The 23209-nt window shown below is 51.6% G+C and overlaps 1 protein-coding gene across 3 annotated transcripts; it reads left to right on the top strand.

The window, feature by feature from the left end:
* The first annotated feature begins 205 nt into the window (after window positions 1-205).
* On the top strand, window positions 206-23185 carry YWHAG (tyrosine 3-monooxygenase/tryptophan 5-monooxygenase activation protein gamma). 3 transcript variants are annotated; one of them, XR_014230007.1, is made up of 3 exons: window positions 206-490; window positions 19687-21184; window positions 21922-23185. XR_014230007.1 is itself a non-coding variant. In XM_082328577.1 (3 exons), exons 2-3 carry the CDS (start codon window positions 15683-15685, stop codon window positions 20341-20343), a joined length of 681 nt encoding a protein of 226 aa, XP_082184703.1. In that variant the 5' UTR covers window positions 402-490; window positions 15449-15682; the 3' UTR covers window positions 20344-23185. The 3 variants fall into 3 exon arrangements, 2 of the variants coding, with proteins under 2 accessions (XP_082184702.1, XP_082184703.1); XM_082328577.1 differs by adding an exon at window positions 15449-15706 and having other exon boundaries at window positions 402-490; window positions 19687-23185; XM_082328576.1 differs by having other exon boundaries at window positions 19687-23185.
* Window positions 23186-23209: the final 24 nt, after the last annotated feature.

Here is a 23209-nt window from a genome sequence, read left to right as displayed (position 1 = left end):
AGAGCGGGGCCGCGGGGCCGGGGGCGGGGCCTGGGGGGGCGGTGTGGCGCTGAGGCGCGGGGCACGACGGGAGATGGAGTCCTCGGGGGGGTGCGGCGGTTCCCGCCGCACCCCCCCGAGGACTCCATCTCCCGTCGTGCCCCGCGCGAGGGTGGTGGGCGGCGGGGCGGGGCGGGGCGGGGCGGGCGCAGGGGGGTTGTGGTGGCCCGCGGCGCGCGCACAGCACCGGGTGCAGCCGCCGCCGTCGCCTCAGCCGCAGCAGCCGCCGCCCGCCCGTGCGCTCGCCGCCCTCCTCCTCCTCCTCCTCCTCCTCCCGTCGCCGCCCTTCCTCCTTATCCTCCTCCTCCTCCTCCTCTTCCCGGAGCCCGCAAGCCTCCTTTGCCCTTCCCCCGGCCCCGCGAAGATGGTGGACCGCGAGCAGCTGGTGCAGAAGGCCCGGCTGGCCGAGCAAGCCGAGCGATACGACGACATGGCGGCCGCCATGAAGAACGTGAGTCCCCTCCCGTGTCCGTCGGCTTTCCCTCCTCTCACCCGCACCCCGCCGGGCTCGGGGGTGAGGGTCCGCGTTCCCCTCGCCCCTCCCGTGCTGCCCCCCGCGGTGGGTGGTGGGCTCGGCCGGGGCCGGGGCTGGGCTGGGCTCGGGGGGGAGCCGCGCCGCGGGGGTGTGCGGGCCCCGGCCCCTCGCCCCCTTCGCCGTCCCTCCCTGCGGCTCCGGTCCTTGTGCTGCCCCCGACACCCCCCGCCGGCTCCCGCTCCCTTCGCCTTTCCCCGCCCAGGGACACCCCGCTCTCTCCCGACCCCCATCCCCTGCCCTAGAGCCCCCCCACGCATCAGCTCCCCTGTTCTGGGGCTCCCCCCTGCCCCACGCACCCCTCTCCTCTGCCCTAGAGCCTCCCACCCTGCCCCACGCATCCTCTCCCCTGCCCCAGAGCTCCCGTGCGTTCCCTCCCCCGCCCTGCTGCCCCCCACCCTGCCCCGCACACCCTCTCCCCTGCCCCACGCATCACCTCCCATCCCCTTCTCTCCCCCCACGCCAGGCCCCCCACCCTGCTCCACGCACCCTCTCCCGTGCCCCCATCGCCAGCGCAGGGGGCAGAGGAGGCAGCCCTGGGGTGCGGTGCTCCCCGGGGGGGGGGACCGCCAAGCCCCGCGGGGCGAGGCTGCGGGGAACCCTGCGGGGGGGGGGGTTTGCGCGCACACACCTCTCCCCGCTGCCGAAATAGCCCCCCGTCGTTCCCGTGCATCCCTTCCCGCGCGCGGTCAGCGAGGCTGGTGTGTGCTCGTGACCCCAAAGATCGGGAGCCCTTTCGCTGCCAAAGCTCATATTTTTACTGCACTTGGTTGGAGATTTATGAATTGAGTCATGTTGTATTCATTTCACGCTCTTAAAATAAAGACTCTGCATATAGCAGGCTGATCTGATTTGTGACACTGAACGCTCCCCTTCAATACTGACATTTTGACAATATAAGAAGGGAAAAAAAACCATATCTCTGATCTGATCTTGCAAACAAAGCAATCGTGGGAGGCAGGATCAAGTCATTCCAGAAGATTCTGCATTTGTCATATTGCAGAGAGGCTAGACTGGGTGGAGGGAGGGAGGGGGTGCTTTAAAGGGGAAAACTGTTCTTTATGTTTGTCTTCTTAGTCAGGTCTGAACCTTTGCGAGGAGCTGGGGTGTCCTCCCTGGCTGATGAAAAGTGAATGCTGATCTAGGAATGTCGCAGTCTGCCGTGGGTGCAGCTCTGTTTGCCCATATTGCACCATTTTGTCAATAACCTTGCATTTATCAAACAGACAAAACTGTCACAGCCCGAGAATGGGGAGGGAGGAGATGTCTTATCAAGAAATGAAATACAGATAATCGGAACAAGATATTATCATATTAAACCAACCGGGCTATTCCTCTGCTGCACTATGGCTTTTATACCATTTTTTGATAAAGGCATCTATTCATTTTAAAGCAAAGCCTGCTGTGTGAGCAGATCCTACAGCTCATTTCCTACGGATAATACAGCCGCTATGACAAAGCCAACAGGGATATGCCTGGGACGCACAGTCGTGTTGCAGTATTCCACCAGTCAGATTTCCCTAGCCTGCCTACCCAGGCTCGGTGTTTAAACCAAAGGTGTTGTTAGAGATTATATATACGTTTTTTCCTTTTAGTCCTTACTGGCCCTGGTGAAACAGTAACCTGGGCTAATGCCGCTTATCAGTTGCCATGTAGTTTGGCCGTAAGAAAATGATTCACAGCGGGAGTGCTGACGCCTCCCGCGACAGCAAACAAAAGGCAGAGCTTTGTTCTTCATTTCTGCACGATGCTGCCCAAACTCCGGCGCGGTCGGTCCGGCGGTGATGGGCATGTCACACTCGGTTATCCCTGTCACCGTCCTGTGTGCCGCCCATCCCCCAGCTCCAGTTGTGCAGGAGGCTGATGACCTCGCACTCATTTCCGTAGCAACGCCTAGTGATGTCATATGCGATGGTCCAAGCTGCAATGCACCCAGGTGGTAGCAGAGAGCATGCAGGCTGCGTCTAGCTAAGGTGATGCAGAAGCATTCCCGTGGTCGTCGCCGTTTTGTCTCCTGCCCTCTAAAGCTAGCTGTCTGCTGGCTGCCTTAACGCTGTGCTGAGAAATGCCGGACGGCTTTTCTTTAAAGCCTGGTGTGGTAATGATGTGCATAAAAGAGGTTCATTTTCCTGCGGCTTGATCTCACGGTGGCATTTTTGGTGGTGGCCTCACGGGTGGTGACATGGCAGCCGGGCTCATCGTTCAGCAAGCCTCGGCCCTGCCTGCTCAGGAGCCTGTGCTGAATGGCCATTTTAATGGTTTAAAATGGAAATGCTGTACCGGGGCTCTTGCTGGCTGCTGACTCACCCAGTGCTGTTTGCCACAGTGAGGTTCTGGATCACAATAGTTTCTTCCAAATAATATTATTATATATAATAAGTTCTAGCTCCTTCCTTGCTGCAAGTGCCAGCCGCCAGTGCCCCTAACTTGTACATGCAGTTGCATTGTTGCTGCAGGAGCAGGACTGCTCCTTCAGCCCCTGAACGTGACAGGTTTACTGGGGTGTCTTGGTAAAACACAGTGGACGGTCCCCTCGCCTGCTGGAGGGAGCAGAAGGTGATGCCGCACCCGGGAAGGGTGACAGGGCTGGGCCCATCGGCCCCGGGGTGCAGCTGCGTGACCTTGGTCATGTCCCCTGTCACCTCAGCCCTGTCTGGGGGTACGGTCAGCCCTATAATGTGCTGGAGAGTAGGAAGGATCCCCGCTGGTCCCCGGGGTGGTGGCCGTGCCCACTGGCCATCAGGCAGGCATTGGGCTCGGGCTTGCCCTCCCAAGCAGCATCAGCAGTTTCCTTCCTAGCTCCCTGCCCTCACCAGGGGTTTGCTGCCCGCAGTGCCTGTGGTTGAAGCGAGCTGCCTTTTTGTCTGGTTCAGCTCGACGAAGAGTTTACCATCAGACCCAGTGCCAGGGCTCTGGATCGATATCCATTAGCTGGGGAGTGGCGATGCTGCTGGAGGCTTTTTGGAGGTGGAGCCCTGCCAAGCCCCCGGCGGGTGCTGCCTGGGGAGCAGAGCACGTGCCTCCCCGTAGACCTTTAGGGTGTGGGGGATGCGCAGGTGGACAAGCAAGATAATTGCAATAACTTCTGCAGGAAATAAGTCGCCTAAAAAGGGTGGGGGGAGGATGATTATATTGCACCTATGTACCGTGTAGATATGGGACCATATGGCAGTCCTTGCGCTCACCTGAAGGTCCCCTGTGAGGGGACCTGGCTGCATGACTTCGGGGACCCAGCCTCTGCGGCGGGGCTGTGGCTGTGCTGCATGTGAGGACCATCAGCTGCGGTGGTGGTGGTGGGCGTGGAAGAGTGAACGTGGGAGATGTTGAAAAGCAGGCGGCTGCTGCCCAGGCTTTAGACATGACTGGCTCTTGGTGTGCAGTAAATGGCTGTTGTGGGTGGAGGAGGAGAGCGAGCGTGGGGAACCACAGGCCTTCCCTGGCACGGGGTGTGTGGGCTTCTGCCATGTTGCTCACCAGCCTGGCAGGCTATCAGCCTCCACATCCATTGACCAGGTTAGCACAGATAGCGGCCTCGCCCTTGGGAAGAGGGGGAGTAACACAAATCCCTCCTATCTGGAGAGTCCCAGGGGAGCGGAGCGGGGATGATTAGCTGCTTTCTGCTTTGCAGCATAGACGAGACAAAAGGGTGAGGTGGAAAGGCTTCTCCAGGAGGAGTGCTGGGCAGGCCATCTGTGATGGTAGGAAGGGAGCAAGGAGTGCGAGCTGCTGTAGTAGCGCTTCCCAGGGGGGCTGGGGAAGGCTTTGGAGAAACCATTTCCAGTGGAGAGGGTATGTTGGCATCTAATGACTGCATCGATGCTCTTGCTGCTGCCCCTTGTGCAGGCATCTTGAATGCTGCTCAGCCTCATGATGCCTCCTGGACCACTGCAGCGTGGGGCTGCGTGGCTTCATGCTCCCTGACCTGCTCTTACACATAGAGGAGCAGCCTTCTCACCCTTTAGCAGTGAGGGCTTGCTCAGACGTGAGTGATGGTGGTGGGGGTCTGAGACAGCATGACTCATGAGCAGGGCTTCCTTCCCGGAGGTCTGCGGGGTCAGGGCAGGATGGCTGCTGTCAGGAGCTGCCATCCTGCCGTGCTTCCGACCTCGTAACGGTTCACGGCGTGGGTTGTCTCTGCGTAAATCGGCCTCAGGATCTTGTAGCGGTAGGCTGAGTTGCACATCTGCAATTACGCCGCAGACAGGTAGCAACGCGCCCTGTACACGAGTACAGTGGGCACTGCACACATTAACTATATTAACTGGTGAGTCTTCAGCAGCTCCAGCTCTTACAAATTCCCCTTTAAGCTCCTGGTAAGTCTTTATCTATGAGCTTTAGGAAAAGCCCCTGACTTGTGAGACCGCGCTGGGTTTCTCTCAGTTGGCCAAGTGTAACAGCCAGGTGTGTCTTTGATTAGAAATAGCTCTTTTTGAACTAAATGAAAGTGATATTGAGACTGTGATGGAGAATATAGCTGTTGAATCCTCTGCAGATGCCTGGGGTACGTGGAAGCAGTAAAGCTCTTGGGCAAGGGCTCTCCAAGAGCCCTTAGATGTTTTGGGCTTAGCCAGTAGATCTTTTGGGTGGTGGCTAGCCCTGAAAGTGCAAAAAGGTTGGTGGGAGTTGTCTTGATTTCCCCCCCCCCCCTTTCTTGCACTGCTGCTTCTTGTGGTTCAAGATGGCTGGCTCACAGGAGACTTTTTTTTTTTCTGAACACCAAATAAGTTTCATAATACGTATGGACAAGCCCTATCTGCCCAAGCTTTGTTCACCAGCTGATCCCAAAGTTGCTCGCTGGAATAGACTCTTTGGGCACTGGTGATGTGAACCTGGGCTTGCCAGAAGCTACAGGAACAGCAATTTAAGGGCAACCACAGAACTTCAGCTCCAGAAGTGTTTTCTGAATTGAAAACTCCTGCACCTCTGGAGCGTACGCACTTTGTTCTCATCTGAACTGGATGATGTCGTTTGGCATCCTCTTAGCAGTTCTCATGAGCGTGCTGGATGGTGTTTGCAAGAGAAGAGAGGGTTATCCAGGTAATTGTGTTGTATCGCTCTGCCTCCTACCGCTGGGTGATGGCTGGCACTACCCGTGGCCATTCTCTGGGATCTGGATTGTGATCAGGGGAGATGAGGAACGTGCTTCTTCCTCGCCTTCTGTTGCTGGTAGAAGGAAGATTTTTCCTCAATTTGAGGCTCCCCATCATATTTTTTTCCTCTGCCCCATCTCTTCTTCACTGTGTATTGCTGGACCGCTTAATTTTAAGCTGTTTTCATTCTTGTGTGTGGTCCAACAGCGTTAGAGATGGTCAGGAGCATGGTCAGCTTGGCTTTCTGGGTAGGAATAAGAAGTCTCAGCCTCGCAGAACTTAAGATCAGGAAGGTGGAGTAAGAGTGACCTGATGGTCCCCAGTAGCCCATGGGGAGGCCTGGGCTGGACCAGGGTTTTGTTCCCAGGCTGGTGGGTGACCCCAAGCCTCTTCGCAATCATAAGTGCAAGGATTTTCAGAGCCTGATATTTGCACCACTCCATACTGGGGTGTCACATGCTTGGAAGAAGCACAGTTAGGACTGAGGTGGAGAAAGATGTCAGTGTGCACCGGATGGTGCATAGGTGGAGGACTCCAGCTGTACCAGCAAGCCGCTCTTCTGCTGAAATGCTGGGATGGGATGGTACGTGCCGTTCGGGGTGGGTTTAAGCTGTGCCGATGAAAGGACTCTGCAAGGGCAAAATGCACATGGTGGGAGCTTTGTCAGCTTGTGTGGTCAGTGGCCTCTGGTATCGTTGTACTGGTGAGCAGTCACTTAAGCTTGGATACAGTCTTGTCTTAAATCTCTAAAGAATTTGTGCTCCCTTGGGCTCAGTAAACGCTCTGGGCCAACATGAGTGAGCACATGCCAGCTGGCCTGTCTGCGTGTTGTGGAATTGCAAATCTGGGTAGGGTGAGGCATTGAGTGTGCAGATCTTCACGCCACGAGGCATCAGAGAAGATGAGATGTGCTTGTCGCGTTTATCATTTGATTGATGCATACCTGTAGTTAGGAATTGATCTACTAGCTGTGACTCTTGAGGATACGAGAAGAAACATGTGTTAGGGTGCAGCTGATGGAGCAGGGGCTGGGAGAGGAGAGTGGTAGCCATGACTTTGCATCTGGAGAAGCCTCCATGGATGGCGATGTATCTGGCAGGGTATAATGCATGAACTCTACAGCTCTTCAGCTTCTATTTTGAGCAGCTTCACGCCAAGTAAATCATGTGCGAACAAACGCATAGAAAGTTGTGTGCAAGGGTACCTATTTAGGAAAAATAAACAATCCAAGCTTTCGTGTGTCCAACTGCCAGTGCTTGAGTAACTAGCTGCTTCTTGGGAGGTGGCCTTGTCTGAGCTCAGACATGTCCTTGGATGCAGAGCGCTGCTGAACTCGTCGGTGCTGCTTCTCTCCCTTGGCAGAGGTGAGTAGTGTGTTGGGAGCTCGATACCAGTCTGGCAGGGAAGAGCAAAAAGGACTGTCAGACTAGTTCAGACTAGAGCTAGCTGCTTGGTGTATCCCAGCCAGTCACCAGGCTGCTCAGAGGCAGGCACAGAGAAAGAGGGGGTTGGAAAATGCCTACGGTCTGACCTGAGGCAGCCTTTTCTCAGTAGGGTCGGTGTCTGGGGCATTTAGGACTCTGCAGATCTGAAGCTGCCTCCTGCTTTTCTGCCCAGTTCCACCTCCTGCCCCGTGACTGATGGTGAAAAGTGAATGCATAGTGGAATAACTGCAGTACAAAGCATGGTGAAACAGGATTTGTCTGGCTTCCCAAGCGCTTCTCCATTGACAGTCTTGATACGTCATCTTCTACTTCACCGTGGCAAAGCTGTGATGCAGGGCTTTGCCCATCTCTGGATAGCTGGTGCACCCTTGATGCTTCTGGGTGCTCTTCTACGCTTCAGTGCCCTGTAACTCAAGATAGCTTTTTTCCAAAGCTAATGCTGTTAGGAGTATTTGTCTGCAAACTGGTTTGGAGCCAGCTCAGACCCTCTTTCCTTTGCTCTCCAGGCCTTCATTATTTCTTTCTGGAAGGCTGAAAACCTTAACCAACTTCTGTTCTTTATTGGAAAGATACCTAACCTGTCGTTGGCTGAAGTCTCCCTCCCTCCTATTACATTCACGTGACTGAAGACAAATGGCAATTTGATGTCAGGAAAGCAAAAATTTCATGAAACCAGTAGCAAGTATTTACTCAGTTCATTTCTGCAAGTGATGGTCGCTGCTGGAAAGCGATAGCTTGGAAACCCGTTTTAGCACCTGCTAAAACGAAGGGGAAGTAGCTGTGAATTTGTTGCTGTACTGGTGAAGATACAGTGGTTTTGTTGTTTGACCTCTGAAACCTTCAGCTTGACTTCAGGGTGCTGTTCAGATAAATAGCCACGGCCGGTTTCACGCTGACGGTGTTTAGATAACGTGCTCTGCCATGGCTGCTGGCTGCCAGGCTCTGCCTGTGCTCCTGCCTGTGCGGCTTTTGGTCTTTGCAGATGGGGGAACTCCTCTTCCCCTGTAGAGACAAAATGGCTTTGTGAGAACCCAGCCCACGACTTGCACAATGCGGTCTGAACTCACTATGCATTTACACATGGGCGGCGGAGGACCCTGCAAGACGAGGGAGGCTGCGAGGGAGCATGGCCGTGCCCTCCTGTGCAGGATGCGGGTGGTATCAGCACCATCACCGCCAAGGTCCCTCCTGGTCTCTGCTTCTGCCGCCTCCCACCTTCCCCCCTCCAAAGTGGAGCAGCTTTGAGCAGCTGTGGGGGACTTCACAAATCTGTACTTGGTCTGGAGCAAGCAGGAAAGGGGAAGGATATGGACCCGCGACCAGCTGGCTGTGGGGTTTGTGTAACTTGGTGGTATGTCATCTCCTCGGCCGGGCATGGCCAGTGCTGTTGTAGCCAGCTTTCTCTAGTTCATTCCCCTGGCTGCTTGATCGAATGAGCAGAGTCCCTCCTCCCATCCTAAAATGAAGGAAAACAGTGACAAAAGGACTTTAATTCTGCTCTTTAGATTATTTTTTTTTTTGAGTAAGAGGCGTGACTCTCGAGTCCAGCTGTCAAGATGTTGGATTCCTACCCGTGGCTCTGGGTGGGGAGCCTGCCTCGGGGAGGAGCTCAGCAGCGGGATGGCTTTGTCCGGCTTCTCCGAGTGCACAATGACGGCAAACCCAAGCTGCCGCATCTCTCCAGCCCCTCCGGTGGGTCAGAGCCCTGGGAGCTGCCGGGGCTGGTGGGGCGCAGGGCTTGATGTTCACCCAGGAGTCTCACCCTGGGTGCAGTGCTGGTTTGCTTGGTGGGGTCTGGAAACGCTCAGAAATGGTGAATTCTGGAAGACAGCACTGAAATGATGAGGCAGCAATCCTCGGGCTGCAGGAAACCCTGACTGTCTCTCAAAAGCAGTGCTCTCGTGTAGCTGGTGAAACAAAAGCCTTTGTCTGCCTATTTAAGTACAAACTTCCCCTGATCTCAGGTTTTTCTGTGCTAACCCAGATTTAGTCACATCTCAGGAATGACCCAGCACAAACTCAATTAGGTATTAAACAAACCTGATTTTTGGCTCAAAACTAGCGATCTAGTGACCAAGGGCAGTGCATTAGTTAATAGCAGTTGGAGAGTAACTAGAGAACATGACACTGATGATGGCATGAGATTCCCTTAAAGTGATCCCCAGATTAGGGATTAGAGTACTTAATGTTTTTCTTCTATAAAGGAGATGTTAGAATTGAGTCAGTCTATGGGTGTTTAAGGCAGCTGCACTTGGACGAATGCAAGTCTGCAGGGACTCAAAGTACATTCCTTAATTGTTTGCAAATTCCCCCTGATCTTACAGGATGGGTTGGCTTGCTTGGGCTGTATCTTTGCCTATGTACCAGGCAAAACTACTTGGCATGTCAGTATGCTTCTGATTCCTCTCTAAGATGGTTTCAGCAAGGCTCTAGAAAAATACCAGCGAGAAGTCTCAGCTTCAGTGTTAATGAGGCTGCTGATGGACACGTTGTTTGGACAGTTGTGGTGCAGCATAAAGTTTATTAATAGTAGTTGGAGAAGCTGTTGCTGTGCTGTATGCTAACAGATACTCAAGAACTGCTCTAGGAGATCTGCACTTGTAAAAGACTAATGCTTAGTATTCAGCAGTGAATGAGAACTTGGGGAAGATTAACAGCCTTTGATTTACACCCAGCTGAGGAAGGCATTGGAGCTTTGCCTGTTTATGCTGTTGGGCTTTGTTACGTGGGATGAATATTTCATTACCTTGAAGTTGGGAGCTTGGCTTCTTGCATTTGGTGGTGTCAAGATGTCGGCGCCTGAGGGGCTCTGTCACCTGTGATGAACTGAGATCAAATCTGTGGTAGTAGTCCTTTGGGCTTCAAAAGAGGGCTGGGAGGAGATAGCTGGAGCCAGGCGAGGGTAGTTAAATCCACAGTCAGATCTAGAATAGTAAAGTGACCCTCCTCATAATTTAAAATTGGCTGCAGTGCTCCAGAAAGCTGCCAGAGCAAAATCTTGACTTTCTGTTCTGCAAGTTCATTTAAGAAATTAAATAAAATTGTCTTCGTTAGAGGTGTGTAAGATCAAGCCTGAAATCCCTGAAGCAGTAGGAGGGTAAAATGCATCTGGAGGGATAATAACTTTACTCGCTGATGCGGAAATTAAACCTATGGTGGAGCTGGCATGCTGGAGTCCACCTGGGTGTTCTGGAAAGTCTCTTGCTTAATCTGGTAAAACATGTTTCAGACACTGCAAGGAACTGCTGGTTCTGCAGACCAAAGACCTAGAGCAAAAAATCTTGGTGGTGATGGTGGTTTTTTTTTAATATTTCCAGAACCTTGCCCTGATGTGCAACAAGCAGGCTTTCCCAAAGTGTTTGGGGTAATGACACGAAGCGGTTAAAAGCTTATGCGCTAGCTGCAGGGAGTTGTTTGCATGGTTGCAGCTTCTCCCGTTTCATCCGGCTGGAGCAGCGGCTTGCCAGCTGCCGTGGCAGCAGCGGCTCTGCCATGCAGGAGGAAGCCATGCAAGCAGCCAAGAATGGCCCAGTTCATCCTGCTCTGGCAGCCCTGGGACCAGGCTCGCTCGGCAGCCAGAACTTGCTCTCAGCCTTTCCCGGTGTGTCCTGCCCATGGCACATCGTCTCCTTCTCTCTACTTGGTTCGACTGAATAGAGGTCATGGGTGCAGCATAATGCTGTCATTTTTTGAGGCCATGATTAAGGACAAGTGTCTCGTGTTGGCCTGGCACTTGAAGCTTCAGGAAGGATTTGATGATCTGATGGCAGGGTACTTACCGCCTGGCAGTGGGGCTGGAGGTGAGCAGGAAAGCACTAATATCTGAGCCAGATTAGTACTCTGAGAAGCTGCGAGGTAAGTCTTTAAGCAGCTAATGCTCCCAGCAGCACTAAACACCCTCCACACTTGAAACTTGGTTCATTTATCTAGTGTGTCTCTCCTTACGTGCTGGAGTCCCTGATGTCTGTCTAGCTTGGTTTCGTTTTGCTGTAAATTGGAGGAAAAAAAAACCAACCCAAAGTCGGCCGTCCCCTATGTTGACCAAGTCTTAAGACTCTAGAAATGACCAGTGGTCATCCCATGGATGGCTGCTTCAGCTAAAAAAGCCTGAGAGTGGATGGACTTTTCTGAAGAAGAATAATGCTTGAATGAAAAAAAACCATCAAGTTTCTAAACTTGTACAGAAATGCTGTTGAGGAAAGAGCTGCAGTTACTCTTCAAGAGCTTTTCAACTCGCACATGGAGAAGTTTAGTGCAGCCCAGAAGAGCCTATAGAAAACACTGAGTTGTCATTCTCCTTTCAAAAGGATCTACTCTGAGCTCCTAAAACTTTTGGCGTGCTCCAGAAGCACATCTGAGCTGCCATGGCAGTGCCATGCTGTGGCACTGGTCTTCCATGTGCTTTGCAGAAAGCTTGGAGGAAAGGCATATCAGCAGGGAACAGACTGGAGCGGGAGAGCTCCCCAGGCTGTTGGGTGACAGAGCAGGGTGGTGATCTTGGGCTGCTGCTAAGGAGCTTGCAGAAACGCAAAAGTGGGCAGATGACGCTTGCCAGCCTGCCATATCTTGGGGAAGGAATAGCTTGCCGTCCCTTCTGTTGCGTTGTAGTTAGCAGGCAAAGGTGCTGGTATCCCATCTGCCAGAGATGGTGTGATGCGCCCTGAGTGACAGTCCTCTTAAATGCTGGGACTGATGTGCTTCGACTTGCTGCTTTCTCCATCTGGTGGCAGGAAGGCACTAGACCAACAGAGATTAATTATTTTTCCCAAGAGTTTTTAATAGGTACGAGGCAGCTAGTGGCAGCAAGACAGTGAAACAAGTTGTCCTATGATCAGTTTTCATCTTGTTTAATAGCCTGTCTGTTGGTAAGGCTGACACGAATCAGGGTGTTAGTAAGGAAGACAAGAAGAGCTTGGGCATAATTCCTCAAGGGCTCAAAAAGCAGATGCTAGCTATAGGAGCAGCTCCCTGCTGGAAGACTGTGCAATGCTAATTCAGAAATGGTTTGTAGCTCTACGCTGATGCGCTTGAAGAGTGTAGATGATGCCCGTGCTGGGAAGCTGGGATTGTTCCTTCCAGCTGGTTATTGCGATGTGTCTGGGTTGCCCTCTGTCAACTCAATAGCCGTGGCAGATTGCAAGGTCGAATAATGTGCCTGGAAGCTACGTACGGAAGGCAGGCGGATGTTCCTTGTGCTTGCCTTATCTCAAAAGCTGCAGAAGAAGGTGGTGAAGCAAATCGACGGCACCCAGGTGTTCTGCAGCAGGAAAAACTTGAGCCGTTAGACCAAATGCTGAGACTGCAGTGCTGCAGATAAGGGGTGGTACATGAAATGCTGCTACCAAGTGCAGAACAGGAACAGCTCAGAGCTCTGCTGTTGTCACTGGCTTTCTCGCCTTGGCTCCCTTATGACCTTTTACATGCAGGAATGACCCAAGGAGTTGAAACTTGCTTTTTCTCTAGCTGAAATCCGTCAGAGCCAGACTGAAAGTGGAGTGGATCTGCAGGCTCCAAGAACTGATCAAACATGTGTAGTGCAATAAAATTCACTTTGGCTTTAGTTGTTAAGCTACAGAGGCCAATGAAATACATGAGCTCTTGGTTTTCATGTCTCCCTTCCAATTTGAAGACTTTGTCTCGGGTGGTTCAAAGTTGCCTTAAAGAATAAAGGCTGCAGAGAGGGATGAAAGCCGCTGTTAACTGTAAGAGCCTGCTGAAACCCTAATTGGTGTCTAGAGTGCCTAAGTAGCCTCTGAGATCCAGTTATGCTACAAGCAATAAACAATCTTACTTTGCAGACGCTGGTCCTTGATGCACTCAGAGCAATTTGAAATGTAATGGCAGAACCATCCCATGTGCCTTCAGCTGCTGTCCTGCGATGAGAACTGGCCCTGCCAGCTTAAAAAACAGGAACTAGCATATGATTATTCATACTGAAACAGTCAAAGGAGACAGCAGTGGGGAACTAACTTCTGCCCACAGCCTGCTTGTGCTTTTCTGGTCTTGTCTGAGATGAGAGGAAGGGCTTGACCTGCAGCTGAAAATCCCCCTGGCCACGCTGAGATAAAACGTGAGCAGAGAGGACAGCGGAGGGGGTCAGCAAGGAGAGAAGTAGTTACGGTGTGACTTCCACTTTGGAAGTATGACATGGGGGGAAAAGGCTAGAGTACAGGGGCAAAAAGACCCAAACCAGTGAAATCTGGTGAGATTTTAGATTTAGGTCTAGTTTAACACACGCCTACTTTGTGTTGAAGTAGGACAGTGCTTAAGAAAAGCATCTTTCTGACTGCTGCGGTGGTGTCATAGGACAGCTCGCTCTGGAGCGCACAAGGAGAAGCTATTCTTGACTAGGTTGTGCGACATCTAGTCGTGACTGTAATCAAGCCAGCGGGTAATGGTGACAATTTGATGTGCTTGAGGGCAGCCATTTCTTCAGAAGGTAGATGTGGAGTGAGAAGGGGACAGAAAAAGCAGGCAGTCTCTCTGGCATGTCACTTCCAAAATGACAGCAGTTGGGCTGCTGAAGGTGGTCTGGTGCGTGCAGACGGGTGGTGGGGTCCCACCACGAGACAGCGGCTAGAGACGGAGGGGAAGGTGGCATGGCTGCAGGTAGTCATCAACATTTATCCGCTGCTTGAGCCTGAAGTGGTTGCGTGCTGGTTGCTCCCCTTGCCGGTGGCTTCAGACCAAGTAAGAATTTCAGTGGTGGGACTTCTGGCCAGAACATTGTTTCAAAAGCACATTTGCCTTCTAAAAAATGAAACAGAAAAGAGGACCTTCAGGCCAGACCTGTGTGACTAACAAGCCACGTGTGAAGGAAAGCAAGGCAATTGCGAGGGTTTCTCTTGAGAGATAACATACTTAATTACATTGGGCAGAAGCTGTAGATAGAACAGAGGAAACACAAGTGCTAAGGAGGAGGTGGCTGTTGTGTACCCTGGTGGAAGAGGAGCTCTGGTGATGTTCAAAAGCTCTTCTCAGTGGACAGTTTGAGGTTCTCGTGGTTCTCTTTCTCTCTCTCTCTCCAGGAAAGCCTGGCTCCTTTGTAGATGTCCAATGTCTTCAGAGACTCGGGATCTATTCTAGGCGATCAGAAAAGCAAAAGCGTTAAGGCTTATAACATGGATTAAACTGTCAAATGTTGATGGTATTCCCCAGGGAAGAATCTCTGGGTCTGCTCAGCTTGCTCTGCTGTATGCTTTAAGATAAGACATCAAAGCTAGGTAGGAGCCATAAATGGGTGGGCACTCAGTTATAAAACTCCACATGTATAAGGATAAACAGGTAAAACTAAATCCTGTGATGGATCTCCATTGCAGCTACTGAAGGGACCTCAAAAATGATTATTTCATGATGTACTTGGAAATGATTGCTTCAGACCTACTGATGCAAGGTGAGAAGTGAAGGATAAGAGTCCTGGAATAAGCCTCGTAAGCAAACTAGCCTGCTGCTGGCTGGGAGCAAACCTCTTCTGTAGGTCTCAAAAAAGCCTGCTAATTAGGACACTTCTGGAAAGAGGTGCAGTAGGACCAAGCCTTGGGCTTTTGGAGAGCATGGACCTTGACGTTAGGGGCAGGTAAAGCTTTGCATGCTCCCTGCCTTCTCCGCATGAGGCTGAACCTTCCCCTGGCTGCAATGCGATACTTGGGCATGCCGGGAGCCTGCCAGGTTTCGGACAGAGCACTGAGTCAGGGCTCGCAGCTGTGGTAGAGAAGTCGGGAGAACCTTCTCTGAGGTCGTGCTGCCTCTGGAGAGCTTTGTTGCAAATCAGAGGGCTTTGATTTGTACAAACCTCCGGACTCTCAAGCAGTAGAAACCCTAAACTTCCAGTAGTTTTTGTCTGACGGGAGCTGTTGGACTATCCCTGTGGCTTCAGGGCACTTGAGTCTTGGTGGTGCAGACACTGCACCCTCAAAGGCTGCAGGAACTGGTGAGACTGGAACTTGGCAGCGTCCTCAAGCTTGGCGATGGAGCGTGCCTCCAAGCCAAAGCCTGTCAGCGTAGACTGCTCCATGCCAAGCCCGGTGTAGACCTGCACTCCCTGGCTAGGTGTCTTGTCCTCTGCTTCTGCCCTTAGGCAGGGCTTCTGCCGAGCACGGGGCTGCCTGCGGTGTGCGAAGGGTCTGGCTCCTGGCACGTGTGCCACGCGCTGTGACGGGGCACAGGGGAAGCTCTTGCAAGACCATTGCCTGCAGACTAGCAGGGAAATGAGAGGCAGCACAGCTGGGGTCTCCTGCTGCTCTGCCTCAATAAAGAGCCAGTCTTGTGGCTGGGCTTGTTTGGGAGAAGAAGCAGAAAGGAAGGTGAAAAAGGTCTTTTTTTTTTTTTTTTTCTCTTTTCAGAATAGCTAAAAGACTCGCATCTATCAAGTTTCCAGCCGCGTGAGCGTGTGGCTTTGTGCTTGGCTGTTTATGCCACATGCAAGGCTTGACGCCATTTCAGCTGCATGCATCTCCTGCCACCCCCCGCCTCTAATCTACAGGGGCACAAGGGTGAAACGAGGCTTGACAGTTACTGAGATTTGCAGTGCAAGTTCTGCTTTTCTCTGCTGTCAACCAGGGAAGTAAAACTCCAAAATGACTGAGCTTCCCAGAGAGCAGGTAGACTTCCAGCCAGAGGCTGATGGCTTTGTGTTCCCGCCAAACCCTCTTAATGCCAAACTGAGATTTTTTTTTCTTTGGATATTTGAAGCCTCTAACTCCATGTAACAGTGCTGGGAATGGCATCAGGTGACCGAATGCTCATAAGGTTGGTCTGTATGTGAGGGTGCTGCTCTTCTTAAGGGAGGTGAGATGCCCCCCAGGGTCCAAGTGAAGAAGTGGGAGGGTTCTGGTAATATTAATCAGGATGCTGGAAACAAACATAAGCAAAAATTCTCCGAAAGGGTTTGTAATGTGACCGTTGCAATCTAACCCAGGCCTAATGCAGGATATTGCCTTATCGATGTTACAGCAGAGGTGTTTGATGCAATACTATAAGTATATTGGACCTTGCTGTTTAGCCTCTGGCTTGATTGAACTCACTTTGTGTTGGTATCCTGTAGTGTAAGGAAAAAATCAGCATTTGGTTGGCCAGCACAGGCTTACAGTGAAGGCGCAGACCCCCATCCACTTGACAAGTTGCTGCAGCGGTTTCTGGGCGGTCTTCTGCTGGGGTGTTCACCCGTGCAGCGCTGTTGGCAAAAGCAGCGCGAGGGTGACGGTGCAGTCCCATGCTGGAGTGCCACGTGCATGGTGGCAGATCATGCGAAGGCACCAGCCCATCCTTTGCAGTGTGGGGGGACAGGCAAGCGGGCAGCAGCCCCTTAGCTGGAGCGCTGAGACGGGGCGGGCAGGTTCGGGGCAGACCAAGAGGCAGGGTGATGGCAGTCCTCAAAGGCAGCTTAACCTGGGATACGTCTTTTCCACCTTCCAGTGGCTCTAAGGCAGCTAAGCGTACCCTTGCTGTCCCATATCTAGTATCCTGGGCATCTTGCATTTTCTTCCTACTGGGAATGCAAGTGCCGGATGGTTTTCCTTTTTCCTCTCTCGGTTCAGTTGCAAACTGAAATACATGCAGGATTGCAGCCTCTTCCCTCCCCGCTCCTGGTGCTGAGGGATGCGGTCCCTGTCTCCGGCCATGTTACACCTCTGCATTTCTCCGCAGTGCTCTGTCTTACTGGGAGCCTGGGTACTGCTAGAAAGGAGTTACATGGTTAACAAGGTTCCCTTTCTGCTTTCATAAGTTCCCTGCCAGCTCCCTGGAGGAATTGGCTTTCTCCACAGGTGTACCTTCCATCTGTCAGCGAGTTTGTGAAAGGATTTTGACAAGCAACTTTCTTCCATAATCCTTAATAGCTTCGAATTTAAAGTGTTTATGGCAAAGCTAATCCTACGAAACTCCCTGTAGTTTTAATAAATCTGTCCTCCAGCAAGACTCTTCTGGTGAGAGGAGGTAAATCTACTTCTTTCTGCAATGATAAATATCTGCAGGCTCAGCTGTGGGGCAGCTTTAAAGTCACCTGCTTGGTCCACACTTAAAACTGGTATCTCTGCTCAGAGAGCGTCTCGCTAAAAGCAAGACCTCATGTGGTTATAAACCTTCACAACAACAGGAGACAAAACTGTTGGAGTTGGTGAGTCTCCTGTAGTATGGCTGTCGATGTTGGACACTCCGCTTGCAGCTGGAAGGTAAGAGAGTAAGTCAGGCTGGGACGTCTGGATGTTTCTAGTCCCCATTCCCTTACTCAAAGCAGGGCAACTTAGATGGGACAAGACCCTGAGTAACCTGATCAAGTTTTGAATATCTCCAGGGAGAGACAACCCATAATCTCTAGGGCAGGGGGGCACCTTCACTGAGCTCCAGTATCCTTCAAAGATGGCTTTAACCTCACGTTATCTTTAATTTATGTTTGTGCAGGTGTCACTCAGAGGGAAGAATGAATGGAGTCATCTCAAAGTTGTAAAGTCTTGTAAAAGTACAGATAACTAGAGACCTCTGAACTTAGAGCGCAAGGCAGCCTGGAAGCAGCATATAAACGACTTGCTGAGGGTATTTTAGCACGTTGCAGTCGGGCTGTGTGCAGGGTGAGCCTCTGCCCCAGCCCCTCTGCGGGAAGCAGCATATCACACGCGACCCAGGGCTGTGTGGTTAAACAGCCGCTGTTAGCCTGGCTGGGAGAGGTGGGATGTGGGTTAGTCCGCTGGCGCCGGGAGCCGCCGGATAGCCCGGGCATCGCGCACCCTGCTTACCTTGGGGCATGAAAGCTGGGAGCTGCCTTGGCACGCTGCCCTGTGCACCTTGTCCTGTATCGGTGGCGGCTGCTGATAGTCACAGGAGACTCTGCCCTCTTTAACGTGGCGCCCATTTCCCTGGTCCCTCAGCCATCTTTTACCCTTGACACAGAAGGCGGTTGTGCCTGGTTTAAGACCCTCTGCTGTATGGAGATGGGCTGTTTGCTGCTTCCCCCGCCAGGCTGCAGAGCATCTCGTGGAGCAGCACAGGTCCGCACAACAGCGCAAGGTGGGAGTGGAGGCTCTTCTTGCTGCCTCTGCCTTGAGGAAAGGAGTAGAGGGGGCCTGGATCAGAGACCAGAGTACTCCGCTTGCTGCGTGGGAAACTAAGGCTTAGCTGTAGCTTGGTTTTGGGAGAAGGCATTGGCCAGACCATGCCTGAACATCTGCAGGGAGAGCTTCAGGCAGGAGTGGATGTTGCTGCAATGAGCAGGTCAATGTGGTATTAGCGAGGGTGAGTCATTCCAGGCCACTCAAATGAGGTCCTGGGCTGGGCCATCCTACACCTTCCAGCACGAGCCCTTGGCCTCCTGATCACCACCGCAAATGTGGTTATCTAGGCCCAGAACAAACCTTGCCCTTGCAAATGCTTGTGAAAATGACTCAGTATTTGCAGAAGCCTTTCACATCCAAGCCATTACCTAATCCTTGTGAGAAATGACTGCCGAGAGGAGGCTTACAGGTTCCTGCTCTGCTGGCCCGCTTCCCATGTGGCCGTACCCAGGGTGTGTGTGTGTGGTGGGGCGGTGTGCCCCTGGGGGAAGGGGACAACAGGGAATATCCAGGCTCGGAGTGCCACTTGGCAGGTGTAACTCCCCCAGCTGAGCGGCTGTATGGAGCAGCCTGGCTGCCGCAGCATCCTGAGCTGCTGCACCTGCTGCAGGGGTGCAGAGACCCACGTATGGGGCGCAGCACGGAGACGGGGGGGGATGTGAGCCCTTCCCGAGCTGCCTGCTGCCCGTACGGCAGGGCTGGTGCAGCACTTGGCCGGCTGCCTCGCTGTTGCCGGAGGCGCTGCCCGGGTGGCTTCAGCCAGCGACGGGGTTGTGGGAGCTGGAATGGGATTATTGCAATATCAAGCGTGACGCTTCCCAGTAACTGAACCAGCCGAGGCAGCGTTTGGCAGCCGCCTTGTGAGATGGCTCTGTGCTCCGTCGTCTCCTTAATCCCTCTGCCGCAGCACGTGAGGCAGGTAGAAGTGATACTGTGCATTAATGCTGTTATGCTCAATGAAGAAAATCCTGTGTGGGAAGAACATACTCTTGCCATGTGAGCTTTTAAGTCCTTATCAGTGCAGATGCCTTAGGCAGCTGTAATTTTAACATCTAACGTATTCTTTAGGCATCTCAGAAGCATGCCCTGTGCTTATGGGAAACGGAAAAGATGAACACCCCGTAGCTATGGTATTGTTAATCCATGCGGCTAGCTCGTAACCCTAGACCATCTCCGCCCTCTTGCTTTGACTGTCCCTCTCGCCTGCGTCACAAAGTCCGACTCTCATCCCGCGGGTGAAAGGCATCTCTTTCGTAGAGGATTTTTCTCATTCTGGAAAGCATTGACCTTCTAAGGGATGGAGAATACCTCGAATAAAACCCAACCCACCCCTCTTGCTGGGGGACCGGACCACGGTGTGATTTCCCAGCCGGCTCCCTCTGGGATGGGAGTGGATGCGAGATGACTTTGCGAGCCGGCTGCCTTCTCCCGCATCTCGCTAGAGATGTGCGGGAGCACCCGAACATGTGATGGGAACGTCAAGCGACTGGGGCTTAACCGAAGTGTCTCTTTTCTCTCTCCCTCTCTCGATGCAGGTGACGGAGCTGAACGAGCCTCTGTCCAACGAAGAGAGGAACCTGTTGTCCGTTGCCTACAAAAATGTGGTGGGGGCGCGGCGCTCCTCTTGGCGAGTAATTAGTAGCATTGAGCAGAAGACCTCTGCCGATGGAAACGAGAAGAAGATAGAAATGGTCCGGGCCTACCGTGAGAAGATCGAGAAGGAATTGGAAGCGGTGTGCCAGGATGTGCTGAGCCTGCTGGACAACTACCTGATCAAGAACTGCAGCGAGACGCAGTACGAGAGCAAAGTCTTCTACCTGAAGATGAAAGGGGACTATTACCGCTACCTGGCTGAAGTGGCCACTGGCGAGAAGAGAGCGACCGTGGTGGAGTCTTCGGAGAAAGCCTATAGCGAAGCCCATGAGATCAGCAAGGAGCACATGCAGCCGACCCACCCCATCCGGCTCGGTCTGGCGCTTAACTACTCGGTTTTCTACTACGAGATCCAGAACGCGCCGGAGCAGGCCTGCCACCTGGCCAAGACGGCCTTCGACGACGCCATTGCCGAGCTGGACACCCTCAACGAGGACTCCTACAAGGACTCAACGCTCATCATGCAGCTCCTCCGCGACAACCTAACGCTCTGGACGAGCGATCAGCAAGACGACGACGGTGGAGAAGGCAACAACTAGACCCCCCCGATGGACTGGCAGCCGCACGCTGATGCTAACTACTGCAGTCTTTATTTTTTTCCCACGAGTGGGGGGGGGGTCAGGGGTGGGGGAGGGAAAGGGAGGGGACACCTTCCCAGGGAGGCCCCCCACAACCTGTCTTTGATTGCCTCGTTGACATTTTTGCCAAAACACCACTAGTGGAAGTCAGGCTGGCTGTGCTGGTATGGAATAGCAGCCTCACTGGCATATGGACTGTTCTGTAGATTATTAATACAAGTGGAGCTGTCTTTAATTTAACTTTATCGCTAGAAATAAAAGGGTTTTAAGATGAATTCGCGTGGATGGAATGGCCCTCGTTTTTAAGGAAAGCAACGCAAAAAAAAAAAAAAAAGGGGGAGTTCTGTGGTTCCAGTAAGGCTTCGTGCGTTTGTTTCTTCAGTCCAAGTGCCGTGTGTCCGTACCACCTCGCGGGGCGTCTCTCTGCAGCGCTCTGCCTGGCAGGGCGTAGCTTAAAATCCCCAAATTGAGAAGGAATTAAAAAAAAAATAAAGAATTCGGGGCTTGCAAAGCCCTAGGATTTAGGCCATCCAATCTTTCTTTTTTTTTGGTTTAGATATTTATTAGGGTAGCTTACAGTATTAACACTAAATTGCAGTTTACAGTATTTCTACATTACAGCCATATGACATCAAGCCTTTGATTGTTTTTTTTTTTTCTTTTGCTAGTTCTTTTGGCTTGCCTTCCTGATCAGTCCTTGCCTGTGGACTGGCTTTAGCTATTCTGTGTCGCCCAAGGCAAGAAGACCGCCCGCCCGAGGAACATCAAAGCTGCTCTAGTTTTTTGGTCAACAGCTTAACAGGTGCTTGGCTAGCGGCTGTTTCAACTATTTTAAGTCCACAGCAAAAGGTTTAAGAACTTAATTAGACAAGGGGGAAGTGTTTAAACTTAAAATGCCACTTAAATAAAAAATAATAAAAAAAAAAATTAAAAAAAAAAGAGCATTCAGGTCTGTATGTCATGTACTGTGTTTGGTATTTCAAAAGACCATCCTGATTTAAGGTGCCACAGCTGCTTCCTCAGGGATTGCACTGCCATTTCACTCTGCCTGACTTTCTCCCACTGTACCATGAGGTTTGTCAGCAGATCTCCGGCACCCAGGCTCCCTTGTTTGTCACCAGGGAAGCCGGGTGCGTTTTCCTTTCTCCTGGGGAAGCTTGTGGTGTAATGAGTGAACTTCAGGAGCTTAGAAGCTAATTTGGTAGAGAAATCCTCAAGGGAAGAGCTACAATCATAGACATTTCTATCAACCATCGGGAGCCCAGGAACTTAGTTCTCTTCTTAGCAAAATCTTTTCTGAGTCTGTCTGATCTGGCTGGGGGTGGGAGACGGGGCATCTGAGTTGCTTAGCAGGTAATATTTACCCCATTTTGAGTAAATTTATTCTTTCTAATTTTTATTTTTACATCGTTGTTGGAAGTTCACTGCTGTTCTCTGGCTCGCGGAGTGCTGTGCCACGTAGCTTTTCACCTAAAGCTGCGCAGTAAGGAAAAACCGCGCTCGTGCATTACTTTTTTTTTTTTTTTTTTTTGGAAACAGGCTTTCATTGTCCCTTTCGAGAGTCAGTCCGCAAACAGCGCGTCGTGGTGTTGCACACACGGTACAGCCGCTCCTGCTGTCGGGTTGCACGGGGAGTCGTCGCTCCAGCTCCCTCCCCGCAGTCAAACGAAGCCGCTACCCCGACTCCTCGGGGAGCGAGCGGAGCCGAGGCCGGTGCTCGGCCCCCACATATTGCCCCGGCGATGCTGGCAAAGCTTTTTTTTTTTTCTTTTTTTTGACCGGGATGCCTTTGCACGCGGAGTCTTGCCCAGCCTTGCTCGCGGCGAGCGAGCAAGCGCATCCGCCGGCGGTACGGTGTGCGGCATCCCGCGGCGAGAGGCTCGCGCCGCCGGTACGTGCCGTGGACGGGAAGATCTCTTTAGGCTTCTGACTTTCCTTTGATTGACCCTCGTGTCCCGTGAGCAGTGTTGTCCCAGCTGTATAATTTGGAAGTGATTTACTGGAATTACAAAACCTATCTTTTTTTTTTTTTTTTCCCTTCCTTTTTCTTTTCGGCTTTTGCTCTGGCTGCTTCAGGAAACTTATGCAGGAGAGATGGCACAAGAGGGCTAAAAATGGAGAGGGGGTCAGGGACTTGATTTTTAAGCAGCTTGAATGGTTTCTTTCATTTTTTAAGAGATGCACTTGCCTATGATACTGTCTCTCCAGTGAAATGATTACTGCTCCATTACTCTATTGATACAATATTGTGCATGCTAGTGTCGTATTTCTATACAGTAGCTTGAAATTTATTAACTTATACTGTAGATGTTATGTATTCCTATGACAAAATAGTCTTCAAAAATTTTTTAAAGTTTTTTAATTTATTTTTTTCTTTTGGGGGTAAAGTTTGCTCTACCAAATAGTGATCGTAACAAACTGATCTGTTATGGATGTTGCTATAGTGACATGCAATTATATATGATTTTGTTTTTAAAAAGGAAAAAAAAGCAAAAGAAAACACCAGTGTTAGCTTAATCTTAATGTCTGGTGTTCGTCATGGTGAAATTATAACTATTACAGTGTAGGAGAACAATGACTGTGTTCTTTGAATGAGCCTTTGTTTGTGCTTTTTGTCATGTTATGCAGTGAACTATTTTTAAGGTCTAATCAGTGATTATTTTTCCAACTCCGTGTTTCTGTAAGGAATTATTTCACACACGGACCATTCTTAGCAGTTTTTCCTCAGTGATGGAATATCATGAATGTGAGTCATTATGTAGCCGTCGTACATTGAGCAAATAAACTTACAGATCTGACGTCAGCGCTGCTTAATTGTGATCGCCTG

Source organism: Platalea leucorodia, assembly GCF_965183815.1.
Source record: "Platalea leucorodia genome assembly, chromosome: 16".
Lineage (NCBI taxonomy): Eukaryota > Metazoa > Chordata > Aves > Pelecaniformes > Threskiornithidae > Platalea > Platalea leucorodia.
The sequence above is the reverse complement of the archived record's forward strand: the minus strand, read 5'-3'. Positions and strand labels throughout refer to the sequence as shown.